The sequence below is a fragment of the Limulus polyphemus genome, unplaced genomic scaffold (assembly GCF_000517525.1).
Source record: "Limulus polyphemus unplaced genomic scaffold, Limulus_polyphemus-2.1.2 Scaffold1488, whole genome shotgun sequence".
Classification (NCBI taxonomy): Eukaryota; Metazoa; Arthropoda; class Merostomata; order Xiphosura; family Limulidae; genus Limulus; species Limulus polyphemus.
This window is the reverse complement of record NW_013667098.1, coordinates 169885-194617: the sequence shown is the minus strand read 5'-3', so window position 1 is coordinate 194617 and position 24733 is coordinate 169885. Positions and strand designations below refer to the sequence as shown.

Below are 24733 nucleotides of genomic sequence, written 5' to 3'. Positions count from 1 at the left end.
AGTGCGGATAAAAACATACTATTTTTTCAAACCAATGGTATCATAAATACTGATCACATATGATATTTGTGTGCTTTTTCTGTATATAGTAAAACCTGTGACATGAAAGGTTGCTGAAGATGGTATAATCGCAAGTAAATAAAATTATTCATTTATTGTAGAACTTTAACTGACCTTAAAACAGCTACAAGACATCCTACTTACCTGAAGATAGTTGTATAGAATATGCATTTTTAAATTATATTTTTATGATTAGATATTTTTAGTTGTACAGTGTAAGGCAGAATTAATTAATCCAGCTAGTAGTCTCGTTAAACGACTTAAAATTAGTCCAAACCAAGAAGAGTGTGTTGTTTTAAATATAGTTTGGTAACTGTTTAATCTAAATTCTTAGACTTTGGCCAATTGTGATTAAAGGCATTCGTTATCAGCAGTAGCGTTGACAGATTGTTTCATGATTAGCTGTTTGTGTTTATGTAAAACTTCAGTGGAAGTCTTCTGATATGAGGCACAAATATATTTACATGTACACGAAAAGTTCAGTTAACTTTAATATATAGATAATGTGGGTACACATATACTTTTATCTAGTTAGTAGAAATAAATAAGGATGTTAGAACCTAGATAATTTACAATAGATTCAGAATCTTCTAGATACAGATTCTTTTTTTTCTTTTGCATTACATTGTTAATGTTGACAGAAAGTTAAAGAAATATTACTTGTATTTTCAAAAGGAAGATTCTGTACATCACTAAAATGTCGGTTATACGAAGAAAGGCAAGTTTCTTCTGTTTTTTTTTATTTTGGTGATTAATATTGATGATAATTGTTAAAAGAAGTTTTATCTTTATTTTGATCTGTGAATAAATTTGTGCATTTGTATGCATGCACTGTGAAATAGCAGAAACTAAAAAATACAGTATTTTATTTTATTCACCTCTAAAAAAATTTTGGTTAAAACTATACATTTATTCGAGATGGCTGATATGGGTATTGGAAATTTGTTTGAAAAGCACAAAACAATGTTTAGCCTCCTTATTTATTATTTGTTTTGTGCTTTTCTAATATAAGTTTTCATTACATATATATCAGCCGTATCTGCTGTATGTATGTATATGTGTGTGTGTTTTTTCTTTTTCAAGTGGATTCCTTGTCATTATGAATGGTTAAAACTATCTTACAGGTGACTGAACATGATTCTATCAAAATTATCATCAAAGAAAATCTCAAGTTATTGCTGATATTTGCTTTTTCACTCATGAACGTGTGAAAAATGTTTTATATTGTTGTAAAATATCATTAGTATTTTATAAGCATTATTATATTTTGATGATGGCTGTTGTGTCTTCAGTTTTGTATGTTAATTTAGTATATTCCCAGGGTTCTTATATTGGTCGAGTAAATTTTCAGGGTTTTTATATTCAAAACAACTAAAATTTACATTTAAATTGCACTCTCAAATATATTGGCAAAGTTAAATAACAAAATTCATTCAGACAATTTATATTTTGACGAGTATACACAGCCTTATTCATTAGATTGTGTTTGGAATTCTCTTACTTGTACAATTTTAAATTTTTTATAAAAATTCCAGTATACGTGTGTGATTGATAGTGTAGTATTCTAATGGGCATTAATATACATGCCATAAACCCAGATGTAGCATATCATTAAGAGTGTTTATTACTGTACCTAAGACATAATTTCTTGCTGTCTGTAAATATATCGACCAAGAGGTGAAATATATTTTACTTAAATCTGATGTCGTAAAAGTGAGACAGTACATCTGTAGACTATGTAAACATTTGTTTAGCCATAGTAACTATTGAACATGAATCTCCAACCATGAAATGTAACTGCAGTAGTATAAATGAAGTCCTATTTTTTTTCATATTTTGTTGATTTTTGTTTTAACTAAATTAATTTTTTTTGTCAAGGGTTTACACTCCAAACTATCCAATAACAAGTACATATACTACTTGCATATAATATAAATTTATGGAGTATGTATCATAAGTAATTTTCAGATGTTTTCAAATCTTTGAATATTAAGTAGTTAAACATTTATGTAAATTACTATAATTTTCTGAAATTACTGTGCTGCCATTGATACATATAATATTCTATTTTAACAAGCCAAAAGTTTTAAAACAAAGTATAATATATTTATTGTTCAAAAATTTTGGTTACAAAATCTTCACCATTAGATGGGTCTGTTTTTGATTTCATATACTAACTTTATGAAACCATCTAATATTTGTTTTAAACGCACAGACACGAGCAGTTTTGCTAACCTTAGTTGTTGCAATGACCTCTACATTCTCGTAGTTATTAGTTATTTTATCCCATATGTGTCATTTATTTACTGCTACTTTAACCCATTCACTGCAACTGGAACATATATTTCCCAGTGCTCCCACCCCTTCACACTGTGACTGGGACAAATGTTTCTCCATTGTCGACACTGTTTACGCCTTCCTCTGCTGGATCCAAGCTTCATTGTCTTGACTGTCATCACTAGATGGAGAGGTAGCATCCTCTTTTATCATTACCTCTTTATCATCATACATTTGAAAACCACTTGACTCGCTTTCACTATCTTCTAAGCTATCCGAGTCAAGTGCATCAAGCATATTTACATAGTAATTAGAGTTCCTACTTGCTGCTCTTGCAATGCAGGCAAGGTTGGCATGCAGTTGTCGTACATTCCAATTGGGCATCTTGTTGGTTACTGAAGGGCTGAGTGGAAAACATTGAGAGAAACCATATATCAACGTTAGGTGGGTTGCCAATAAATACTTTCCAACTCATTTTACTCCCATACATCACATACGACAATTTTGAATGACAATGGCAACACATTTGCCCCACTCGCAGTGTGAGGGGGTGGGAGCACTTGCAAATATATGTCTAAGCTGCAGTGAAAGGGTTAAAGCCAACAACCTGAGAAAAATATACATAAATCTTTAGATACAGTCTGTGGTTCTTTAAAGAAACCCATTTATTTGTCATGTTTTATTTGCTTAACCTTTAAGTTATACTTTAGGTAAGTGCTCAGGTCAGAAGATATTGAGTTGTTGTGGTATTCCTTTTAAATGTGGATTGATTTTTAAATTGATAACTGAGTGTTCTGCTTGTAATCAAAAATTAATATTTTCTTGGTACTTTGTAAGGTACCATTGTGTTCTATTTGTGTAATTAAATGTTGGATTTCTTTTTAATAGGGGGTTATTTCTGTTGTAAGAAGAGCAGATTCAGAAAGGCTTCGACAGGTTTTTCTTAAAGTGAGTATGCTCAGTTGAAATTTTATTTTTACTAATAAATAAAAATACTGGTTATTATATTGAAGATGAATAGAATGATGATGTTGCTTATTTTAATTAAATATAACCATTTAATCTTAAAAGCAATAATCAATTCTTTGAAGATTAGACTACATATGTGTAATTTATTTAGTTTGAAAGACTTTTGAATCTTGAAAAATACTAGGTAATATCTATTATCACTCTGTATGGTGTTAACGCTATAGCATGAAATGTGACTATTATTTCTATCAAACAACTTTTTAATCTTTCCTAATGAAGTGATTTCTTAACCTGAAGAAAATTGTTTAGATGTTTTGTTCATTTGAATTTTACTTGAGAGAGCCTTACAACTTTTTCATGGTAGCATTAAATTGATCAGATGGAAAGATTGGAACCTTGAGGTTAATTAAGATCATTTATGCTCTGAAAATGATCAAAAACACTTTTCTGTAATCTTAAAATGTTTTTCAATATACAAATGTTAGCATTATACTCTGCAGTAACAGACATTAAGAACTTATTTAATACAGTTACGATGTATTAATGCAAATCAAACTTAAAAATTGTGTTGCTTTTGTGTTCCTACCCCTAATTTCTTTTGATGTAACTTGATACTTATTTGTTTTCATAATTTTTGCAGTATGCAAGTATTGAGAAAAATGGAGAGTATTATATGACCCCTACTGACTTTGTTCGAGGATATCTGGGTTTGTACCAAGAATCAAACTATAATCCAACTACTGTTCAGCTTCTGGGCAACATTCTTGATACCTCCAAAGATGGGTATGTATGGCCTTGGTATGAAGTATTTGTTTTGTAACACTTTTGACAATATCATGGATGGATGTGATTCTAAAGCATTTCATTTTTATTGTTACATTCATAAACTTCCATAGATCAGTAAATATGAACCTTGTTACCAAGCATGTTGTTGTTTTTTCGGACATCTCCAAGAATGTGTTAGTGTAATTCATTCTGGTTTCTCTGGATCCTGTGATTCCACATGGTTGTGCTCGTACATGTTACCTCTAATAAATTCAAAGCAACTAATGGAACCCATCCAGAAATCCCCTGTCTTCAGGGGTCTTCTTTTATACCTATTTCCTGGAGGATCTTGCCTGGTGGCTGGACTGCTTGCAATTCGCCACTGTTATTCCTGTACCTCCTCCTAAACCTGTCTTCTATTACCCACTCATTCCTCACTATGTGGAAAGCGTCCCTGTATGACTCTCACTTCAGATTCTTGGACCTTTGAAGAGTGTTCTCCCCACATCAGCATCTTGATAATGCTTGCAGTCTACTGGGCATGCTCCCATTTCCCCCCCCCCCCTCATGGATCTAATGGTTGAGGTCCACTCGGGGATTTCTATGGTAGTGTCACGCAACAACAGTCAAGGAGCACATGTTCCAATATCATCTTCTTCCAAATGTTAGATCTCCTCTTTTGAGCCCATTCCAACATGGTGAACTTGATTGCCTTCTATGCTTCTCGTGTTCTGGACATTGTTGTGGACCATCTCTCATGACAGGTCTGTTTTCCACCCACAGAATGGTCTCTTTACCATATGATTTCTACTGGAATTCTTTCCAACTTGGTATTCCTATTAGCTGTGTTTGCCTCACCACTCTCTACAAATCCACCCCATTCTCATCTCCTGTTCCTCACCCATGAGCTTTGGCTGTGCATACTCTCAGCCTTCACACTAGTGTTCTTGCTCTATCTTGGTACATCAAATAATGAGTACTGTTAGTTACCCACTACTGGCCCACCAAACCTTGGTTCCCTGTTCTACGTCTACTCGCATCAAAATTCCCTACTCCCTCTTCCCACATTTTCATCCCTTCTTGTACACTTCTTATGTTCTTTTCCATCCCTACATGTGATATTTTCTTTTCATGTGGAATTGTCTGATGAATCACCTGTTGAGACATTTGTGTAGCTTTCTTTTGCTCCCATCCCTAGTATTCTTTCATATATTCTGTTTACCAATGGACTTGATGGGTTTTTGCTCTTGGCTTCTCCTTTTGTTATTTCTCTCTGATTTACCTTACATGAACTTCCCTCTTTCTTTTCTTAGCTATGTGACTGAAGCATGTCTGTTGCTACTGTTGTAGCATCTCAGGATGGTCTTTCCACTACATTCCACCTTTCTCGATTACACATTAGTTTTCTTCTATCCTTACCACTCACTCTCTTACACTCTTCATCACTGCACATGTCCTATATTCCCACACCAATGCATTCACTATCGATCCTTTTCAAAACCATTACTACTCTACAATTTTTTTTTCCTTCTCCTTCTTAAAAGTGTTCATCATTGTTCTGACTTCTACCTTACAAACTCGGCTTTAATCCATTTCCACTGCTTATACATTATTTTCTACCCCACAGTTTCTTCCTTCTTATACTTTGGATACTCAGGTAGGTGATCCACCCCCTCCCCCACATTCTCCCCTTCCTTCATCTAGTAGCATCCTTTCTTACTCCATATTTATCAGATGGATCCTCCAACTCTTCTAGATCTTTTATTGTTGCTTAGGTTTGGTTGGTTCTCGACAATTTTGTATCTCCTCTCACCAGATTTGTCTTCTGACACAGTCTCTGGCAACCCCCTTTCAACAGCTTGAAGAGTTACTGTGTTCTGGCATGTGAACTACTCCACACTCATTCATCTTGCACTATTTCCACCATCTGGCTGTCTTGTCTCCAGTAGCATACAGACTTCCACCAATGACCATTCTTCAATTGGCCCTGCACATGTAACAGGTGAGAGTATTCTTTTACTTATTCCATCCTCACCTTCATTGTATTTTTGGTTCCCACTAGGCAGCTAGTATTGCCTCCCAGGGTATATTTACCCAAAATCTGCATTAATTGAAGATAACGGAAAGCATTCATACTATCTGCCTTGTCTGAAACATGCCCAGTGTGAGATTGGGTGTTCCACAAGATCACTGGAGTATACTTGTGGTAATACTATAAAACATTCAATAGTCTGATCCAGACTGTATCCATTTCATGGACTACTTTGGAAAAAGCCAGCATCAGTGTTGTGCATCTGCCTACTTCTCTGGCTAGCAGTTGCTGTCTTTTAAAAATAGGATTTTGTGGTTATCTGTTATACTGTCTCAGTCAAAGTCCTTTCCAACAGGCACTCGGTGAAGATCTGAACACATTTTCTGGGTTTTCCTATGCGATTCCTCATCCACCCCCATCAAGTGGAGTATGGGAGACCCTTGCCACTTACCAGCACACATCCACTGGAATAGTGAACCATGGAGAATCCTCACCAGTTGAGACCTAAATATTGGGGGCTAGAATATGAGTCTCACTATGATGAGAAGTGGAGAAGGGGTGTTTCTATAGTGTAGTGCAGACACCCCATTACATGTAGATACGTAACAATCTCCGAGAAGAATTTGAACACGTGTTACCATATCACACTTGTATATCTGTTTGTATTTATCATAATTTCTACTCGTGCAATGGCCTGAGCCCTCTGTATCTGATAGTGCATCAAATTTTATTTTTTAATATCCCTACCCCACAGCAAGTAAGGGGCCTCTAGTGTCTGATGGTTAAGTTATGGTTATATAACTATCCATACTAATTGTGTCCAATAAACAAAAAGGAATACACATCACCCTCTTCCCATGACTGGCAAGGGACCTGAAGTGTCAGATGATAGAGAAATTGTTGAGCACAGATACTTATCAAAAGAACCCTCCCTCCCACAGTTGGTTTGACCCATTGAAACTGATGGTTGAGAAGGTATGCACACAAGGTACAGTCTGAATGAGCTCCAACATCACTACGCCAATTGGCTGTCTGATGTCTTGGGGGGGGGGGGGCTTAAACAGTTAAAAATTTCTTTTATTATCTCCTCACAAATACTTAAATAAAACCAAGACATGTATGTTTTAAAAAAAAAATCAAAACTAAGTACCAGGTATTCACAAGTCTCGCACATAGCACAAAGTGCTGAGAATCTAATTACTAAATCAAGTTTGCTTGAAGTTTCATATATATAGAAATTTTATAACTTTGTTCTAAGAAGTAATTATTTAACTTCAAAAATGTAGTGTAACTTAAATATAAAGTAAAGTTTGTTGTGGCCTTTTTTTCTTTTTTTTTTCTTTTTTCAAAATATGATGCATTCCCTGGTGTCATTTTCTCATGTTTGTATTTGCAGATAGTCTGTATAAACAAGTTTGTTACTCACTGCTTTACTTCTGTTACTTTATGTTTGGTTAAAGTTTGTTAGTAACTGTATTTATCATGTGTAGTAAAGTCTGCATCAAGTAAGACAACAGCTAGAGAAAGGATCAGTTACTGTTCACAATCTGCTTAGTAAATGAGAGAAGTTATTCAACTAATAGCCCAATTGTTATGAGATTGTGACAAACATTAATATGTATTCTGATAAGCTTGTGGTTGGGCAAAAATTCATGCACTTATGTATCTGTAGTTAGTGAATGAAAAACTATTTTTTAATAGATAGTAAGTAATTTATTTTTCAAACCAGAAGCATCAATACTGGATGTTTAATTGCAACAAATGGTTTCTTGGTAATTTCTGTTGGTGCTGAGAAGTACATGAGTTGAATACGTAACAGTTTTACATAGAGTAAGCAACACTGTAGAGTAATAGTAATTTATGTGTTTATTTATTTATTTATTTTTTGTATCTGTTCAAAAGCATATAGAACATGTATATTAATACTTGTTAAAAAAAATCACATGGTGGCCTTAAAGTTGTCCTTGACAGTGTGAAATAATGTTCAAAAATGTATAATAGAATGCATGTATAGTATACAAATGTTACTTAATTTATTTACCTGTAGTATTTAAAAAAAAAAAAAAAAAAAGAAATTCTAATTTTTAATTTGGAACATCCCAGTTTCACTTAAGGGAACATGCTAGATGCAACAGGGTCTAATCATGAAAGCTATCTACTCTTTTATGAGGTATTTATATGTAATTTCACCCTGTGTATAGTAAACTGCCTTGCAATTGTCACATGGAGCAGAGATGCTTCTGCATTTTTGTGATTAAATTTTTTTTTGTAAGCTGCAGAGAAAAGGTGAGTTGTGAATGCAATTTTGGAATTTTCAACCAGGTTCATTTCTCTCTTGGAAGAACTATGATTGGCTTTAAAATCTCTTCTTGGCTTCAATGATCATGTACTTTTAAGCAAATGGTCAAACAACTTCAGTGTATTTTTCTTTTTGAAGAAAAGATCATTTTAATTCATCTTCTGTGTAAATACAGTATTATTATTTTCAGTACTTCATAAACATTGGTGCAGTAGCCTTACTGCTGTGTTTTTTCATCTCTGTTTCAATGTCAGTAAGGTGGTCATTTATTTGTCTCCTTTACACGGGTTCTTGTCTTTTATTTCATCACTACACCAGTTCTGCCACGTACCAGGTTCTTGAATCTGGTTATTACGAAGATCAGGAACTGTATGCTTGGTTTATCCACACATTTTTATTGAAAAACTTTATTGGTGAAAATCTAAGGATTGCTTGGTGAAGCTTAGACTTCCTGTAATGACCAGTTTTTGATTTTATTTGTAAAAAAAAAAAAACTTACTTAGGGTCATTTAGTTAAAAAATTTCTATCTTGGTATTATATTAAAACTTTGTCTGAACAAGAATTTTGATTCATAGATATGCCACTTTGAATTACTCAGTTTTTTTATTTTTTTATTTCCAAATTTGGTTGGAAATGCTTGTGATTTCAATGTAACTTCATTAGCTACACATTAACATATTTTGTTCTAGTTATTCTGGACAACTGTGATTTGGGTGGTTTATCTAATTTGTTTTTTGTGGTTGTGACATTAGTATGTTAATGAGGAAATGTTATAATAGTGTTGTGTTGTAGTATATATTTTAGATTGAGCTTAATGCTTAAAGTTTTGTCTGTTTTTATAGCCTTATATCATTTCCGGAATTTATTGCATTTGAAGGACTTTTATGTCATCCAGATGCTCTTTATCGAGCAGCATTTCAACTATTTGATACAAATGGCTCTGGATATGTCACTCATGGTATGTTTATAATTTGTTTATTGAATTGGAAATAAGATTCTTATTGTAAAAAATATTTTTATCCAATACATTATGTTAATGTAGATGTACTAGATCTAAGTAAACTGTTGACTTTTAAATCAAATAAATTAATTTGGGCTGGTTAGTAACAACAGCTGTCATTTTATGTAAGACATAAATTACTTGTAGAATCATTTCACTGTATTTTATATTCCTAATAGTTCATATCAGTACTGTTTTAAACTCTTAATATGAAAAAATAAAAATAAATAAATTGCTTTTATTGAACAAAACTGAATTGATATTACTTCAAACCTCCTTGAAATATTGTCCATATAACCTATTGGACAAAGCTCTTGTACATGAATATGTGAAGAACATCTAACAATAATAATTATATATAGCATAAGGCAAAAGTTACTGTACAATTGGTATTATAGTTAGTGTTAAAGAAAATGTTACAAAGATAATTGAAATCCACTTAATTGTTTGTTAGAAATTACACTGTCCTAAATGAAACAACTTTTTATCCACCCTGTGTTTATTATTTGATGTTATTTGTGACTATAATGTGAAGGATTTTGATCATCTCTGATAATATTACCAACTCTAGGCATGTGGATTTGGGGGCTTTGATCCCTAGAAGTCTTTTCTGCACACACAACTTTTGTAAATATCTTTCTCCGGGCTAAATTATTAAAAGAATCTATTTCTAACTTATTGCTAGGGGTCATATCAAGGCTCTTTCTTTTTTTTTTTTCTTTTTTTTCTTCTTCTTCTCCTGATTCCATATTTGATCCTTTTCACTTTGATAGATAGCTAATAGTCTGTATCTTTAAATATCGGTCAATGACCAATATTGAGCTTATAATATTTGCTCTTTGCAAAATGAAATGTAAGATACGTTAGTTACAAACTTTTGTGGTTTGGCAATTTACCCTTGTTATCATCTTTAGGGTGACTGTAGAAAAGATGATCCTGACTAGATATAAGAGATGCTGGGCTTTAATCTGTTGGTTAGTTTCCCCCATTACTCTTATCCTTATACATAGTCATTTAGTTGAGCACTGTATGGAGGATTTTTTCATTTTTTGTTGTTGTTTTTTTCTCTCTCTCTCTCTTTAATAAGATAATGCTCTGTGGTTATTTGATATTTTGATGAAAATTCATTGCTGAACTTCCAAGCCATTGTTTGGGTTTCTTGGTCTGGTACAGCATATACTTTAAACTAATTTAACTTTTTCACTGCCATGCTTATTCATAATCAATCCTTTCAGTGCCATGTTTATTTTTAGCTACACAATAGAAATAAAAGACCATTTTTAACTCTTGCTTGTCAATCTAAAACTGCCAAGAGTGAGATACACTGAAGTTTCAGAAGCCTCAATATCTGTTATTAGTGCATCTAGGTAGTTCAGGAAACTATATTTTCAGGCAAAGGAAGCTACATGTGGTATCAGGCTTATCAGGTAAAAATACATCTACAATTAATACACATAAATACTGGTCTTAGTAAGATTAAAATTATTTTTTGTAGTATCCTCAAAAGGAAATTCAAAGATAATAAAGGTTACAAAGACGATATGCAGCTAGTACTATTACTAAAATTTCTCAATTTGGAAATTTTATAATTTACAAAATCTTCAGACAAATATCAAAATATTAAAAAAGCTTTGGAGAGAGTACACATACTCTACTGAGTTGACCAAGACTGATCTGTGGAAAAATGGAACCTGACTTCAAATAAATGTCATCTGGATTTCTAGATTCCAAGCTTCTAACAATCTTAACCTCAATCATGCCCATGAAGCTCTATTCCTATCTATTAAAAGCATGTTGGGAATTTCATCTGATCCAGATATGATAACTTCTACAAATTTGAAATGATACTGGTAGTTTTTCTATGAATTCTCTTTAACAACTCAACATACTTTCTTAAGCAAAGTGACCAAAGTTGAAACAGTACTCTAAACGAGGTATAATCAGCACCTTGCAGAGTGAATTGATGACCTTCTTTGACTTGTGCTTGATATTTCTATTTATACAACCTAAAATCCTGTTTGGCTTATTATTAGCTGATGTACATTGTTCGAGAAGGATTTAGAAGCTTTTTAATAGATCTTTTTCCTCATCTACTTTATCCAAAGTTCCTCAGAAAGAGTATAAGAATGATTAATGTTGTGATAACCTGTATGCATAACCTTACTTTAATTCAGATTAAAAGGCCTTTGTCCAGGTTAGCAAATAATCCAAACTTTTCTGCAAAACTTAAGCTTCTTTAATACAGTTCGAAATACTTTCGGGAATCTTCTAAGTACGAAAGCTAAGCAAGGCATCCAACATCCTTGGCAAGTTCTGCATGTTTCATCTTTCTTCTTCATGGTTGATATAAAATAACTCCTTCCATTAAATCGGTGTAAGTGGCAAAATGGTCTTAATTATAATGTCCTCTCGTGCCTGAAATTTAGTTATGGTTAACTGGCAAATAGCCAGTGGGCTCTAGTGTTTAGCCAGTGACCATTAAGTGGTGCTGATATGTTTTTGGTAGTTTATAATCCAGGAACAATTATAAATATACAGATCGGTAGTAAAAATTACTTAAAGCTCAAGTAGCCTTTTTTGTTTTCGTTTTTTATTCCTGAGTCATCACTTGTAATAATCTGAAATAAGTGAATAGCATGAGCGTGGCTTGAAGATCACACTATGATAATCAATCAGTAAGTATTTTCCAGTAGCCTGTTGCACATCTTTCAGTGGAACTACCAAAGTTTAAAATATAAAGTAAAACACATTTCTTTTACTCACTTTTTTCAGTTTTATTTTTCTGACATATTTATTTTCTTATTTCATTTGAGGAAGAAGTATTATTTTTGCAAATGATTCTGAAATTTGTTAACTAATAAAAACTATGAAATCCAAAATGTAATTCATCCTGAAAATACATGGCTTCTGACTAGTTATATGTAATGACACAAAATTGAATTATTTTGCCAATGTATCTGACACTTTTGCTAGTTAACTTTTAACATGCAAACACTTGTCTGTTTCAAGCCCCATGCCTTTGATGTAAGTTACTGTGTGTTGCTCTTTGTTTACCACTGCATCTTTCCATGTAGATGCAGTTATTACAGGAGATATGACTATGATAAACAGATTAGCCTTTGGCTGAAATTCGTGGAAGTTGGCTAACCGATAACATGCTGATTGTTTTAAAATGTTTGATTTTCTAACTGTTCCTACAACTGTTTTTTTCTGGTTTTCAAGGTCTTCACAAGACCATTGTCAGATGGTTAGGGAACTCAACTCGGAATATGAGGGTCGCAGGTTTGAATCCCCGTCCCACCAAACATGCTCAACCTTTCAGCTGTGGGGGTGTTATAACAGTGACAGTCCCACTATTCATTGGTAAAAGAGTAGCCCAAGAGTTTGTGGTGGGTGGTGATGACTAGCTGCTTTCCCTCTAGTCTTTCACTGCTAAATTAGGGACAGCTAGCGCAGATAGCCCTCGTGTAGCTTTACGTGAAATTCAAAACAAACTTTACAAGACTTCCTGTGACAGTATACATTTTGTGATTCACCTCGGCCTATACTGTGTTAGTCTTGATATCTCTGTTTGTGTTGACTCCCATCAATTAAATTATCTATAATATTTTTTAATGGATATATATTAATAAAGTATTGCAGCAAACATGCATTCATTGTATTTGGTTGTTATTGGATATTGGTTATCATTAAGTATGTTTTTCTTTGTCCTCTTGATAACTGTATTACCACCCAACAACTGAACTTCAAACAGATTTAACTTGCAAATGTGTACAGCCTTAATTTGCACATTATATTGCAGATATGTAATAGCTACTATTTAACTCCTTCATAATTCTTAACTTTAGAAATCAAAACTGGAACTTGTTACAAAATATTGTTGCATTTGTTCGAGTGAAAGTATTATTAATTCAATGATTCCATAATCTAGGAATAGTAAAACATTTGTTGGAGCTACAACACGTATGTTTTGAATTAAGTGGGAGTTTCCTTGTTTTTCAGATGAATTTGAAGAAATTGTTGGCTACACTACACTGCATCAGAAGATCCCATTTGACTTCAAAAGTGAATTCATGAGATTGCATTTTGGTGATGATCGAAAACGTACAGTCAGCTATACAGAATTTTCTCAAGTTCTCCATGTATGTTTATTATATTATGAAGGCTTAATTTATCTCTATTTAAGTGGTATATACATTTCTACATTAATATTGTTAACAGCAAGGGGGTACCCAAGTGATGAAACATCATATTCAACTCTTTACAAGTAGAAATATAAAAAATGTATATTTGATAAGCTATAATGATTGGCTGGTTAATTTTTAGGTTTCCTCTAAGTACGTAGCTCGCTCTGATCTGAAGTTAACATATTTTTAACAGTCCTTCGATGAAAATTTTGCATAGTCACTGTTTAGTTCTTTAGAGTCTTTGCTATAAATATCGTAACAATGTCAAACAGGCAAATAAACCATCTGTATTTTGTACATGTATTTTGTATTAAATTATTTCATTAAGACCAGTAACAATAATTTATTTCACTGAAAAGGGGTTTGTTTTGAATCACTTTTTAGTGTGATTTTAATAGATTTCAAGCTCATTTATTCTACACTTACAGGTTTTAGTGATATGTTAACTGATCTAGTTTTTATTGATGACTATTCCATAGGATTTTCATGAAGAACATGCAGTTCAGGCTTTCAGACGATACGATAAGAAGAAGATTGGTGCTATTACTTCTTTAGACTTCAGTGATATTATGATATCTGTTAAAAGCCACTTACTGACAGAAAGTGTGAAGCAAAATTTAGTTGCTGTAAGTTTTATGATATGGAAAAATGAAATATGTTGATTTTTAAGTAAGAGAAAGAAATCATAACCATCTTCAAGGCACAATGACTAACCTATTGATTTATTACACAATTCAGGATATTTCCTACTGCACTTCTGTCTTCCAAAACAGATATTCTATTTATTGTAACATAACAAATTGTAACTGAAAAAAGAAAGTTAGATCGATGATTTTAAGAAAGAGAAAAACCCATTTCTTTTTATGATTGGTAGGTCTGTAATGAACGATTTATCTGTGGTAAGCTACTTATTCTGATTCTTTGTTATATTCATATTTAGATTTCTTTTTTCTTCATATATACTGTCCTAATATATATGTAAGATGCTTTTAAAGTATTATTTCGAATGGTGAAAATCACATGTAATATTGTAGCATCTTTAAGAAACATTTTAACTAAAAGTAAAGTAATTGCAAATTAAAATCCAATGCATTTATTAACATAACACGGTTGGTTATTTACTTAGCATTAATGTTTATGTGGATTGGTTAATCACAGTGACTAAAAGTACAAATGAAGTTTTAACCCTCCTATTAGCAAAATATCACACAGATGTTGATAGCCAACATGGGTACATTTTGTATTTTATTTTTATTATTACTAGAACTTTTACAAAGAATAGTGAATTATAATTCATATACGAAATTGTAATTTGTTTTTGAAAAATAAGATAAGGTATGGTTGTTTTAGGTTTGGATGCATAGTTAAATCCTGTTTTGTAAAAAGGGTTAAATCATGTAAAAAAACAAAAGCAAATAAAACCCTATGTAATTTACGGCTGTAAACTTTTTTTATGCAGACCATGTCTGATGAGTAAGTCTGTGATTATGTTCTATTTATTTGTAGGTATTTTTAATTTTATGTGTAATTCTGTAGTAGTTTTATTTTCATACTTATTGATGAACAACTATAAAATATATTTTAATGTTGTTGTTTTTTCAGTCTGATTTATTCAATTATATAGTGGCATTTTTTTACTGTATCTAAAACTTTACTCATGGAGATAGATGCATGAACTGAATTCTTGATCACTATTGATAATTCTGAAAGAAGTGAATAGCTGAAGTTATTAAAAAATATGCCTTTAATTTGATATTTTTTCAGTTTTATAATTGTTCTTGCATAAACACATCTAGGTTACTGGGGGACACGTGGTGACATTTCCATATTTCATGGCATTTAACAGTCTCTTAAACAACATGGAATTGGTGAAGAGAATCTATTTGAACTTTACAAAAGGAAACGTGAATCAGGAAGTAACTAAAGGTAGATTATTTAATAACAGTTCATGTAGCATATGACTTTAACATTGAAAAATTCTGTGAATTATACAAATTGAAAATTATTAAGCTTGGTTACATTATAATGCAGGCTAGCATCTGTGTACTAATTGTCATTTAATTAATTAAAACATTTTCATGATTCAAAAATGCAAAGTACTGATCTACATGTATCTTGGATATTATACTAATAACTGCATTTTTGTACAATCATAAATAGAAAATGTATCCTATAAGAACTTGGAGAAACAGGTAGACCAATATATGACAGGTTTACTAATTGTGTAAAAGACTGAAAATGTCTTTAGCAAGCACAAATACCACAGCAAAACATTTTATGGATAAATAAAGCCTTCTTATCCCAGAAAATCCCCTTACGATTTATATACTACACTAACTTCATTTTGATAAAAGGATTTTTAATTTGTGATTAACAACATAATTTCATATTTTTTAGAACATATTTCACTTTAATCGTTTTAAAAAACATTGTGTTCTAATATACCATCTAAACAATGATTACTAATATGAAAATGACATACCATTTCTTTCTCTTTATTCAAGGGTATTTCAATTTTATCTGTATCTTTTATGCTGCATCTTTTTATGAAAAAGACTATATGTGAAATGTTGAGCAACGAAATGTAAGTTTTTTTTTTTTTTTTTCTGCAGATATTGATTGTCTTTTGTTTTAGCAAAATTTGTTTTGACTGTGTAGAAAAGTGGAAAAAAATTTACAATTACAAGTAAAGCTCAGTAAGACATTTATCATTAATAACAAAAAAAAAAAAAAAAAAGTAGAAACAGTAAAAGACAAATTCAAATTAAATGAGCAGTAGAAACTGAAGACTAAACAACTACTTAAACACATAAAGTAATTGAGAGTATGTATAATTTATTTTACTGTAAGAGATCTGAAACTATCATATTATAAGAACATTAATCAATTATGCTGTTGTCAGAACTACTTATTTTTTTTTTTTTTTTTTTTTTTAATTTTTGAAACTTGTACACTTATGACAAGATGTGTTTCATCACACTGATTAAAATTGGTAGTCAACAAGTGCTCATTACAGAACAGAGGTTGAGTATTTTATATTAAAATGATTTTGGAAGCTCAACAAGTTGCTACACTTTGTGTCAGCACATTATTTATGCTCTATCTTATGATCTTGACAGTAAATGTGTATCACAGTTATAGTTACAAAAGGCTATCATGTCCAAAGTACACCTTTACTCTCTGCATGTTTTCCAAAATCTATTTAGTGTACAAGGGTGACGGTTTTCTAGTACGCATTTCAATTGTCCAATCATTTAGAAATTCAAAGACACTGCATCTATCAACTTGATGGGTGTGTATTCTTATAGAATGGAATACCCATTTCATTCTCCGGCTATTGAAGTATGCAACAGTTGAACTTAAATGTTGTGGAAGCAGTTTGTGAACATGTGACTTGTGCTGCTTCTCAAGGCAGAGATCCTTCTTGATTATGTTGTGTACTGTTGCCTGGACATGTGGCTGGCTTTTGTCACTGACCCTTGTGTTCATGGATTCTCATCCATTACAAGATGCTGTACTTTGCTTACCACAACTGGGGTATTACTTGTTGCAGGTCTCTTTCTGGATGGTCATGGTGCCCAAAGCTATTCCTTTGTTTTCCAGTACCATTAAGTTCAGTACAAGGAATATTTCTATCTTGAAAATTCTAAATACCTTATATGAACATGCCTTTATGATCTGACTTTATGAATATTTTGCTTGGGAAAGGGCTGTTGCATACCCTACCAAAAATATATCATTTTTTGGTGGCAACACACTACTTACATAATGCAAAACAATCTCAAAATGTAGTTCTGATACATGCAGTTCCACTGTTACTTTATATTGACTGGTTTTTATGTGACTTGCCGAATTGTGTACTCAAGATTATTTTGATATAATGTACTCAATTATCTGTATATACTTTAATATAAATTTGAAATTTTACATTAACTACAAAGATTTTATATATCGGTTGTTAATAATGTCTATTCTTACAAGATGGGAAAAAAAGGAATTTCTTAACTTACAATGTATAATACCAAAAAAATATAGATATCATTCACTTTGGTAAACAACTGTGAACAGATAATGTAAAAGATAACCTAAAATTTGTGAAACAAAGTAGGTATAAGATGGAAGATGAAGACTATCTTTTTTTTTTCTTCTTTAGAGGAATTCCTCTATGCTGCTCAGCAAATTTCGGCACTGACTCCAATGGAAGTAGAGATTCTTTTTCAGTTGTCAGGCTTTGTTCATCAAAGAACTGGGTATGAACTTGTATAAGTATGCAGTAATTTGACAATTTGTATGTAACCATGAGCTATACTTGTTTCCAACATAAAGTTCAAGACAAATTATTAAGTTGAGCAAGTATTCAAAAGTAGTATTGTTATATGTTAACATTTTAATGAAAAGCTTTTACTTCAATACTGTTTTTAGATACTAGACAAAATATAAAAACTTAAAGATTTTGTTTAGGTTTGTTTCTTTAAATAAAAAAAAAAAAAAAATTAAAAATCAATGCAATAAACAAAATTTTCCAAACATTCGGTCATTGTTATATACATCACAGTTCGTTGTTTGAATATTAGATATTGCCTTTTTTTTTCTATCTAATTCAAATATTTCTATTTCCACTGCCTACTTGTTTCCTTATATTTTAAAATTATTTTTGTCATTATAGTATCAGTTTCAAACTAACTGGTGAAACATGGGAGGATTCAGTTCAGGATTACCAGGATTGAGGGTACCATATTATAGCAACTCATTACTGTAATAATATTACTTTTCTCAATGATGAGATATTATAATGTGTTAGATTTTAAATGGAAGTAATAATATAACACTTACATTTTGCAAGAAAAGAATTGTATTTATGTCATTGCCTACTCTGTTGTACACCTACATTGGTGCTCTTTTCTTTTTTAAAGCCAAAGTAAATTTCAGTTCCTGAATTCTAAAGAAATAAAATATCTAAATTATGTATCAAATATGAAATTCCTCTGAGTAGTTGACAAGATCAAATTTAAAAAGTAACTCATACAGTGGTTTTCTTACAAGCTTTATTGCGATTGTAGTCTTAGTTTCATCATGCTGATTAAAACTGGTAGTCAGTAAATCCTCATTACCGAACAGAGGTTGAGTGTTCATATTAAAATGATTTTGGAGTCTCGCCAAGTTAGTACACTCCATAGTGTTCATTACAAAAGTCCCTGTTGTAAGGCTATCATATGCAAAGTACACCCTTATTCTTTGCATGCTTTCATTTATATCTGGCTAATTGTGTGCATGTGTTGTGTGTACAGTGAAATCAGATTATTATTTTGAGTTTAAAAAAATGATTGGTTGACAATTGATCTACATGTCAAGATGAGAAAGAAATTTAGCAAGTAATATAATGTGCTAAATATTTTATTAACGACTGTTTAAGAACATTATCTTTGTTTGTTTTTCTGAAAAAAAAAGACTAATGAGCTACTTTTACTACAGTAACGTGCCCAACACTGTATAGTATAATGTAATTCAATTATTATTTTGGAATTGGAAAATATTGAAACTAGTATACGTGTCATTTTCTCTGAAAGTTGAACTATAATTCTTTTATGTTGTGACTAGTTTTGTATGTTGTTTTAAATAAGCCCATTTTCCAGTTTATTAAGTTGTCATTTTATTATAAGACTGAGGTCAATAACTTTCTATGAGCTTGGGTGGGAATAACATATGTACATCCATTTAATAACAATTAGGATAAATATATGTGGGATTATTGTGTGTAGTGTAAAATTAAGATTGTTCATGTCACTTTTTTTTATAGGAGAGTAGTTTACCATGACCTAGAAAAAATTGCTCCTCGGAGGTTTGCAAAACTTTTGTCCAGACCCTTTGCAGAAGTGAAAGCTGTTGAAGTAAGTAAATAATTTTATTAGCACCTTTTATCATCTATTTCTATTACAGGTATGATCTGTCATTGTTTCAACCAAAGATGTATGAAATTTGTACAGTTTAGAAAACAACTTTCAAACAGTTTTTTCTGAGTTAGATAGATAACGGGAGGAAGAGATAAATGTTTTTGTGTTATATAAATAAATTCAGTAGTCGGTAAAGCAATGAAAATCTTACAACAACCCTAAAGTTGATAAAGCCAAAAAAATTTACCTAACTGATCGAAAGAGTGATATGTTTACTACAAATCACTACTAAGTCTAGGATAAATAATAAAGGGGGGGGGGGGCAATATAATGAACAAAATGGTATTTTGGGAGTTCAATACAATTTAACATGTTAACCCATTAACTGCAGATGACTGATATTTCCGTCATTGAAGTTTTATTGCTCAGCTGCGAATGACAGAGATGTAACTATAACTCTATGTGATTGATGAAAATTACCATTTTATTGTGATTGATGGCAACTCAGTTTTATCTGTGAGTCGGAAAATGGCAACTGAACTGCTCCTGCCGCAGTTAATGGGTTAAGGAAATGTAAATATAAAGACAGGGTATAGGAAGATGTAGTCCTTCCTTCCCCTTGTTGCCTTTCTTTTAGCATAAGTGCCAAAATGAGCAACTTTTAAAAGTACATATGATTAATCTTTTTAAATAAATTGTATTTAAACTATGAAGCAAACACAGCTATGAAAGATAAGGCAGTATAGGTTTGGGTTTTAAGACCATTATTATGTTAATTTGGAAATTGTGAAATCAGCATTTATTTTAAACATTTGTTATATACAATGACGAGGAACCCACTTTGAGACTAATAATGGTTGGAGACGGCTTAAATGGTTAACTAAGAAAAACTTCAATATAAGTTTAACAGCAAATGTACAAATGATGACAAAACCTTGTCGAAACATTGTACATTTGCTGTTATGTTAAACTTATATTAAAGTTTTTCTTCATTACCAATTCAAGCCATCTCCAACTGTTATTTGTTATATACGATATGTCATTATTAAAACCCACATGAAGAAAAGGCTTAGAATATTGCTTGAATTATTTGACTTGTTACATATACAGTAATTTCATATTAATAAATAGATACATAAACGTGGCAGTATTTAAAATGACAGGTATGTGAACCTTCCATAATAATAAGGAACTGAAAAGTATATTTTGTAAAAGAACTAATGAGGATCTTGAAAATAAAGACGTATATGGGATAATGTATTTTACACATCTGTGTAACAACTTTCAGTCACAGTATCTTCACGAAGTTTTCAAGCGTTTAGTTAACATTACAAGTCTTTTGTAGATAGAAAATCAGAATTTTTAATTAAGTATTTTTACTAAAATTTTATCCATAATTATATGTTCTGAATGCAAAGTGATTTTCATGTTAATATCAAAAATACTTTTCTTAATCTGAAAAGTTTCAAACTTGCGTAATCCCTAAAAATCTCCTAAATAAATATCTTTTTTTTTCAAAAACTTTTATGTGTTATTTTTTATAATGTAACTCTCTAAAGGGTCCATCAACTTGACCAACCTTGTAACCACCATAAACAAATTAGGAAATAATTGTAAATTACCCATTCTTCCTTCTGGAATGACTACATACTGTAACAGAAAGCCACAATTGTTTATCCTAAATAGCTTAAAGCTTGAAACAGTATATTTATACTTAATTTTATTGTTTTATTGCCTTTTGAACCATGTCTAACTAATAAACTTGCCACACAAGTCGTAAATCACTCTGTAAATGTGTAGCTCATGTTACCCTATCGAATTACTTAAGGCACGAGCTACTTGAGAGCATACCTCGTGAAGAATTTTTATCATTATTGTTATTTATCTTGCCTAATCTAATATTATATAATCTAACAAGTTTTTAATTTTTACATTTTAGTTACTTTTATAATAATAAATAAAGAATACATGCAAAAAACAAGAAATATAGTACATACCTGGGTTTTCTTTTTCATTGCTATTGACTGTCAATGAAACTTAAGCCTACTTTTTATACTAATAGTACTACCACACTAAATAATTTTTTTATTAATTAAATACTGCACCTAGGAATGCAGAATAATAACATGTAAAAAAAAAAATGGACAAAGTCCTATAACTGTCATAATTATTCTAGCTTTCTAGTTATCCAATAAGAGCTGTTAAACATTCAGCTAAGCTCGTTGATGTGCTTCCTGTGGGAATAAAATTTGAATTGGATGATAAATAGACACATTTCTCTGTACAGAAAACAGTACAGCATAATACATTATTTGATAGATTAAAACTTTTACTTTCTGTTGGTTATAAATAATATAATATTAAATGTTGGAGAGAACTTTTGGCAATTTGTGATACAAAGGATGTGAAAGATGGGCATGGCAAGAGGGGTACAATTATCTAGGTTATGGATCTGTAACCAAATACAATTTGAATGCTAGAAAAAGTATGCTTTGCCTGACTAAGAACAATATTATAATAAGCCATTGATGTTAAATTCTGTACTTCTTGGAGTGGTGGTAAATAAATTGGGGAAGACTGAAGAACTAGAGAGCAACTGTCACAATTTTCATACTAGGGAAAATTGAGAATTTTTGAAAATATTACCTTATAAAATAAAGGTTTTAAAACTTTTATAATATTAAAACTTGATTTGTTAACAACTGTTTATTGCCAAATTTATTTGTATACATTGTTAATAAAGTAGGTTAATTAATTTTTGAATATGACTATAAAAGGTTGTGAAATGCACACTCTGACCTACCCGATGTGAAAGGGCTAAAACCCTTCCCAAAGTGTACTATTTAAATTGGTTCATTTGTTATGTATGTGAGAATTACAGCAAGCTGCTTTAACACCATTTTATATACTTATGGTGTTTGGAATGCACATGGATAATGCAAAAATTATAAACACGATAAAAAAAAAAAATAAAAAAAAACTCAGTAGCTTGAATATTTTAACAAATTAGACAGACCGTTATTAACATTGAGTTGGAAATTTTGCCCTAAACTCCTGAAAAAGAAAGGGTTCAAGATCTATTCAATCAAACATTGAACTTACTTTTTTAAAAGAGAATTATTTAACTTTTAATTTCATGTTTAATTGTTTTTGAATTTTTCATTCACTAAAACAAAAAATCAGTCCTGCATTGTGATACACTGAAATATAGAATGACAGCACTAATATTGTCAAAAGAAGCTATTGCCTAATAATAATAATATTCATAGCATAGTTAATATAAAATATGTAATAAATGTATAACTGTATGAATTATCAATAATAATAACAGTGCCAGAATACTGCTAACAGTGAGTATGTCCGACTGATGAAAGTGTATTCTAATCATTTTAAATAAGAATATAAGAACATTATATTAATTCAGTTTTATTTTTTTTCAGTATTGGTTTTGAGTTTTGATCAATGTAGGTATCTTGCTTTGATTAGAAATGAATAATAATTAGATCTTCATAATTCAACTTATCAGTGCAACTACAGCTCAGTCTAGCAAACAGCTGATTATATAAATATGTGTTAAAATCTACAAGGTCAGATGTGTTTAACATTAAGTAATGGAACTGAAGCTTATCTAGAGAAAGCAAAACTGGAGCATATGTGCATTTGAAGACTTGAAAAAAGAGGGACCTAATTTCTGATTGGTCAGTATGACTGTGGTAGATGAAGACGGAAAGAAAAACAAAAAGCAAAAGGATCATTTAGATCAGTGGTTCCCAAACTCTTTTAGTCTGAAGCTCCTTTGATGTGAATAAAAAGTCTGAAGCCCCCCCCCTCAATCTATTAAAATGCCTTAAAATGTGATTTTTCAAATGTCCCTCCCCTCCCCCACTACTTTAGCATGGTGATTGTAAAACAGTACCGTAGTAAAAACGATAACATCTCCTTTCGATATACCTTATCATTTAGCTAATTGTACATAATTTTTCTTTGCTTATTGTTTATTTAGAATTAAAACTAATTCAGCATCTTTATTTTCGGACCATTTTTTTGGTGGCCCACCAGAAAACGATTCACGTCCCAGGTAGGCCATGGCTCCCACTTTAGGAAACACTGATTTAGATACAAATAATTTGTGTTTGAAAATGAATTTTCAAAAGAAAATGAAGAAATATAGGCTTTCTATTATTAGTTCTATAAAACATTGTCAAAGAGAGTAGTTTGTGTGTGTGTGTGTGTGTGTGTGTGTGTGTGTGGATAAGCAGCATCAACAAGATTTATAGTAATCAAAATTGATGGGATAGAAGGTGTAATACCATCTGGTATTAGGATACCTTATGTTTTTTCATAGAACTTTCTTAGGAGTGTTATGTTTGTAACTGGCTTGAGTAAATTGGGTGAACAAGCATTTTATAAATGCTCCTGTGCTTCTGATGAAGTGCAATAGCCCTCTATTCTAATAATTATAACTAAACGTTTTTGTTGCCATAACATAAAATTTCAGCTATATCTAAATAAAATGGAATGCCTGTTGTTTTTGTGCAAGTATAAAGGGTATTTATGCTTGAATTAATTTTTCAAGGATCATTTTTGTTTTTTTGAGCATTTTCAATCTTTAATTATTTACAGTTACAAGTAACTGTATGGTCAATTTGTATTGTTTTGCAAGAGAATTTGTACTGACTAACTTATTCATATGTTATTGTTTTCTTATCTATACATTGATAACTAACAAAACTGTTCCTTATTTTCTTTTGGCTTAGAGTGCTGCAGACAGAAGTATAGGAATTCAGATTCTAGAAAGCTTGTACAGATTTTTCCTTGGATCTATTGCTGGAGGTAAAGAAAATAATCTGATTATGAAATAGGAACAAGGACACATATGTTTTAGAAATATTGAAAAAGTTAGGGAATTCTGTGTTAGAATTTTTAAAGATGAATTAGCTGATGTTTTTTAAGGATTCATAATAATGAATGTTAAATTAGCTGAAATTACAGTTTTAGTGTATGTGGCTGATGTCACTTCAAGTTGTAGCCTCTGTAGCTTAATGGTAGTTCAGAGGCAATCCCGTTTCATTTTTATTCTTTTGCATTTTGAAAATATTGTTTTTTAGTATTTTTTTTTTTTTTTTTTTTTTTTTTTTTTTTTTATTTTTTTTACTTTACTACGTTACGTTAATAACTTACTAAACCTTAACCTTTCTTACCTACTAACTAACTAATTAAATTAATTACTACGTAGTACTACTTAACTTTAA

General features: G+C 31.3%; 1 protein-coding gene across 1 annotated transcript in view; it reads left to right on the top strand.

The window, feature by feature from the left end:
• LOC106463807 (calcium-binding mitochondrial carrier protein Aralar1-like) overlaps positions 1–24733 on the top strand; it is a 39731-nt gene that overhangs the window by 3948 nt on the left and 11050 nt on the right. Inside the window, exons 2-10 of the mRNA XM_013923878.2 lie at positions 3226–3285; positions 3947–4089; positions 9246–9361; positions 13406–13545; positions 14070–14216; positions 15387–15516; positions 17744–17840; positions 19388–19478; positions 24239–24314. Of these exons, the coding sequence (XP_013779332.1) occupies positions 3226–3285; positions 3947–4089; positions 9246–9361; positions 13406–13545; positions 14070–14216; positions 15387–15516; positions 17744–17840; positions 19388–19478; positions 24239–24314 (1000 nt within the window). The remainder of the gene's footprint in view (positions 1–3225; positions 3286–3946; positions 4090–9245; positions 9362–13405; positions 13546–14069; positions 14217–15386; positions 15517–17743; positions 17841–19387; positions 19479–24238; positions 24315–24733) is intronic.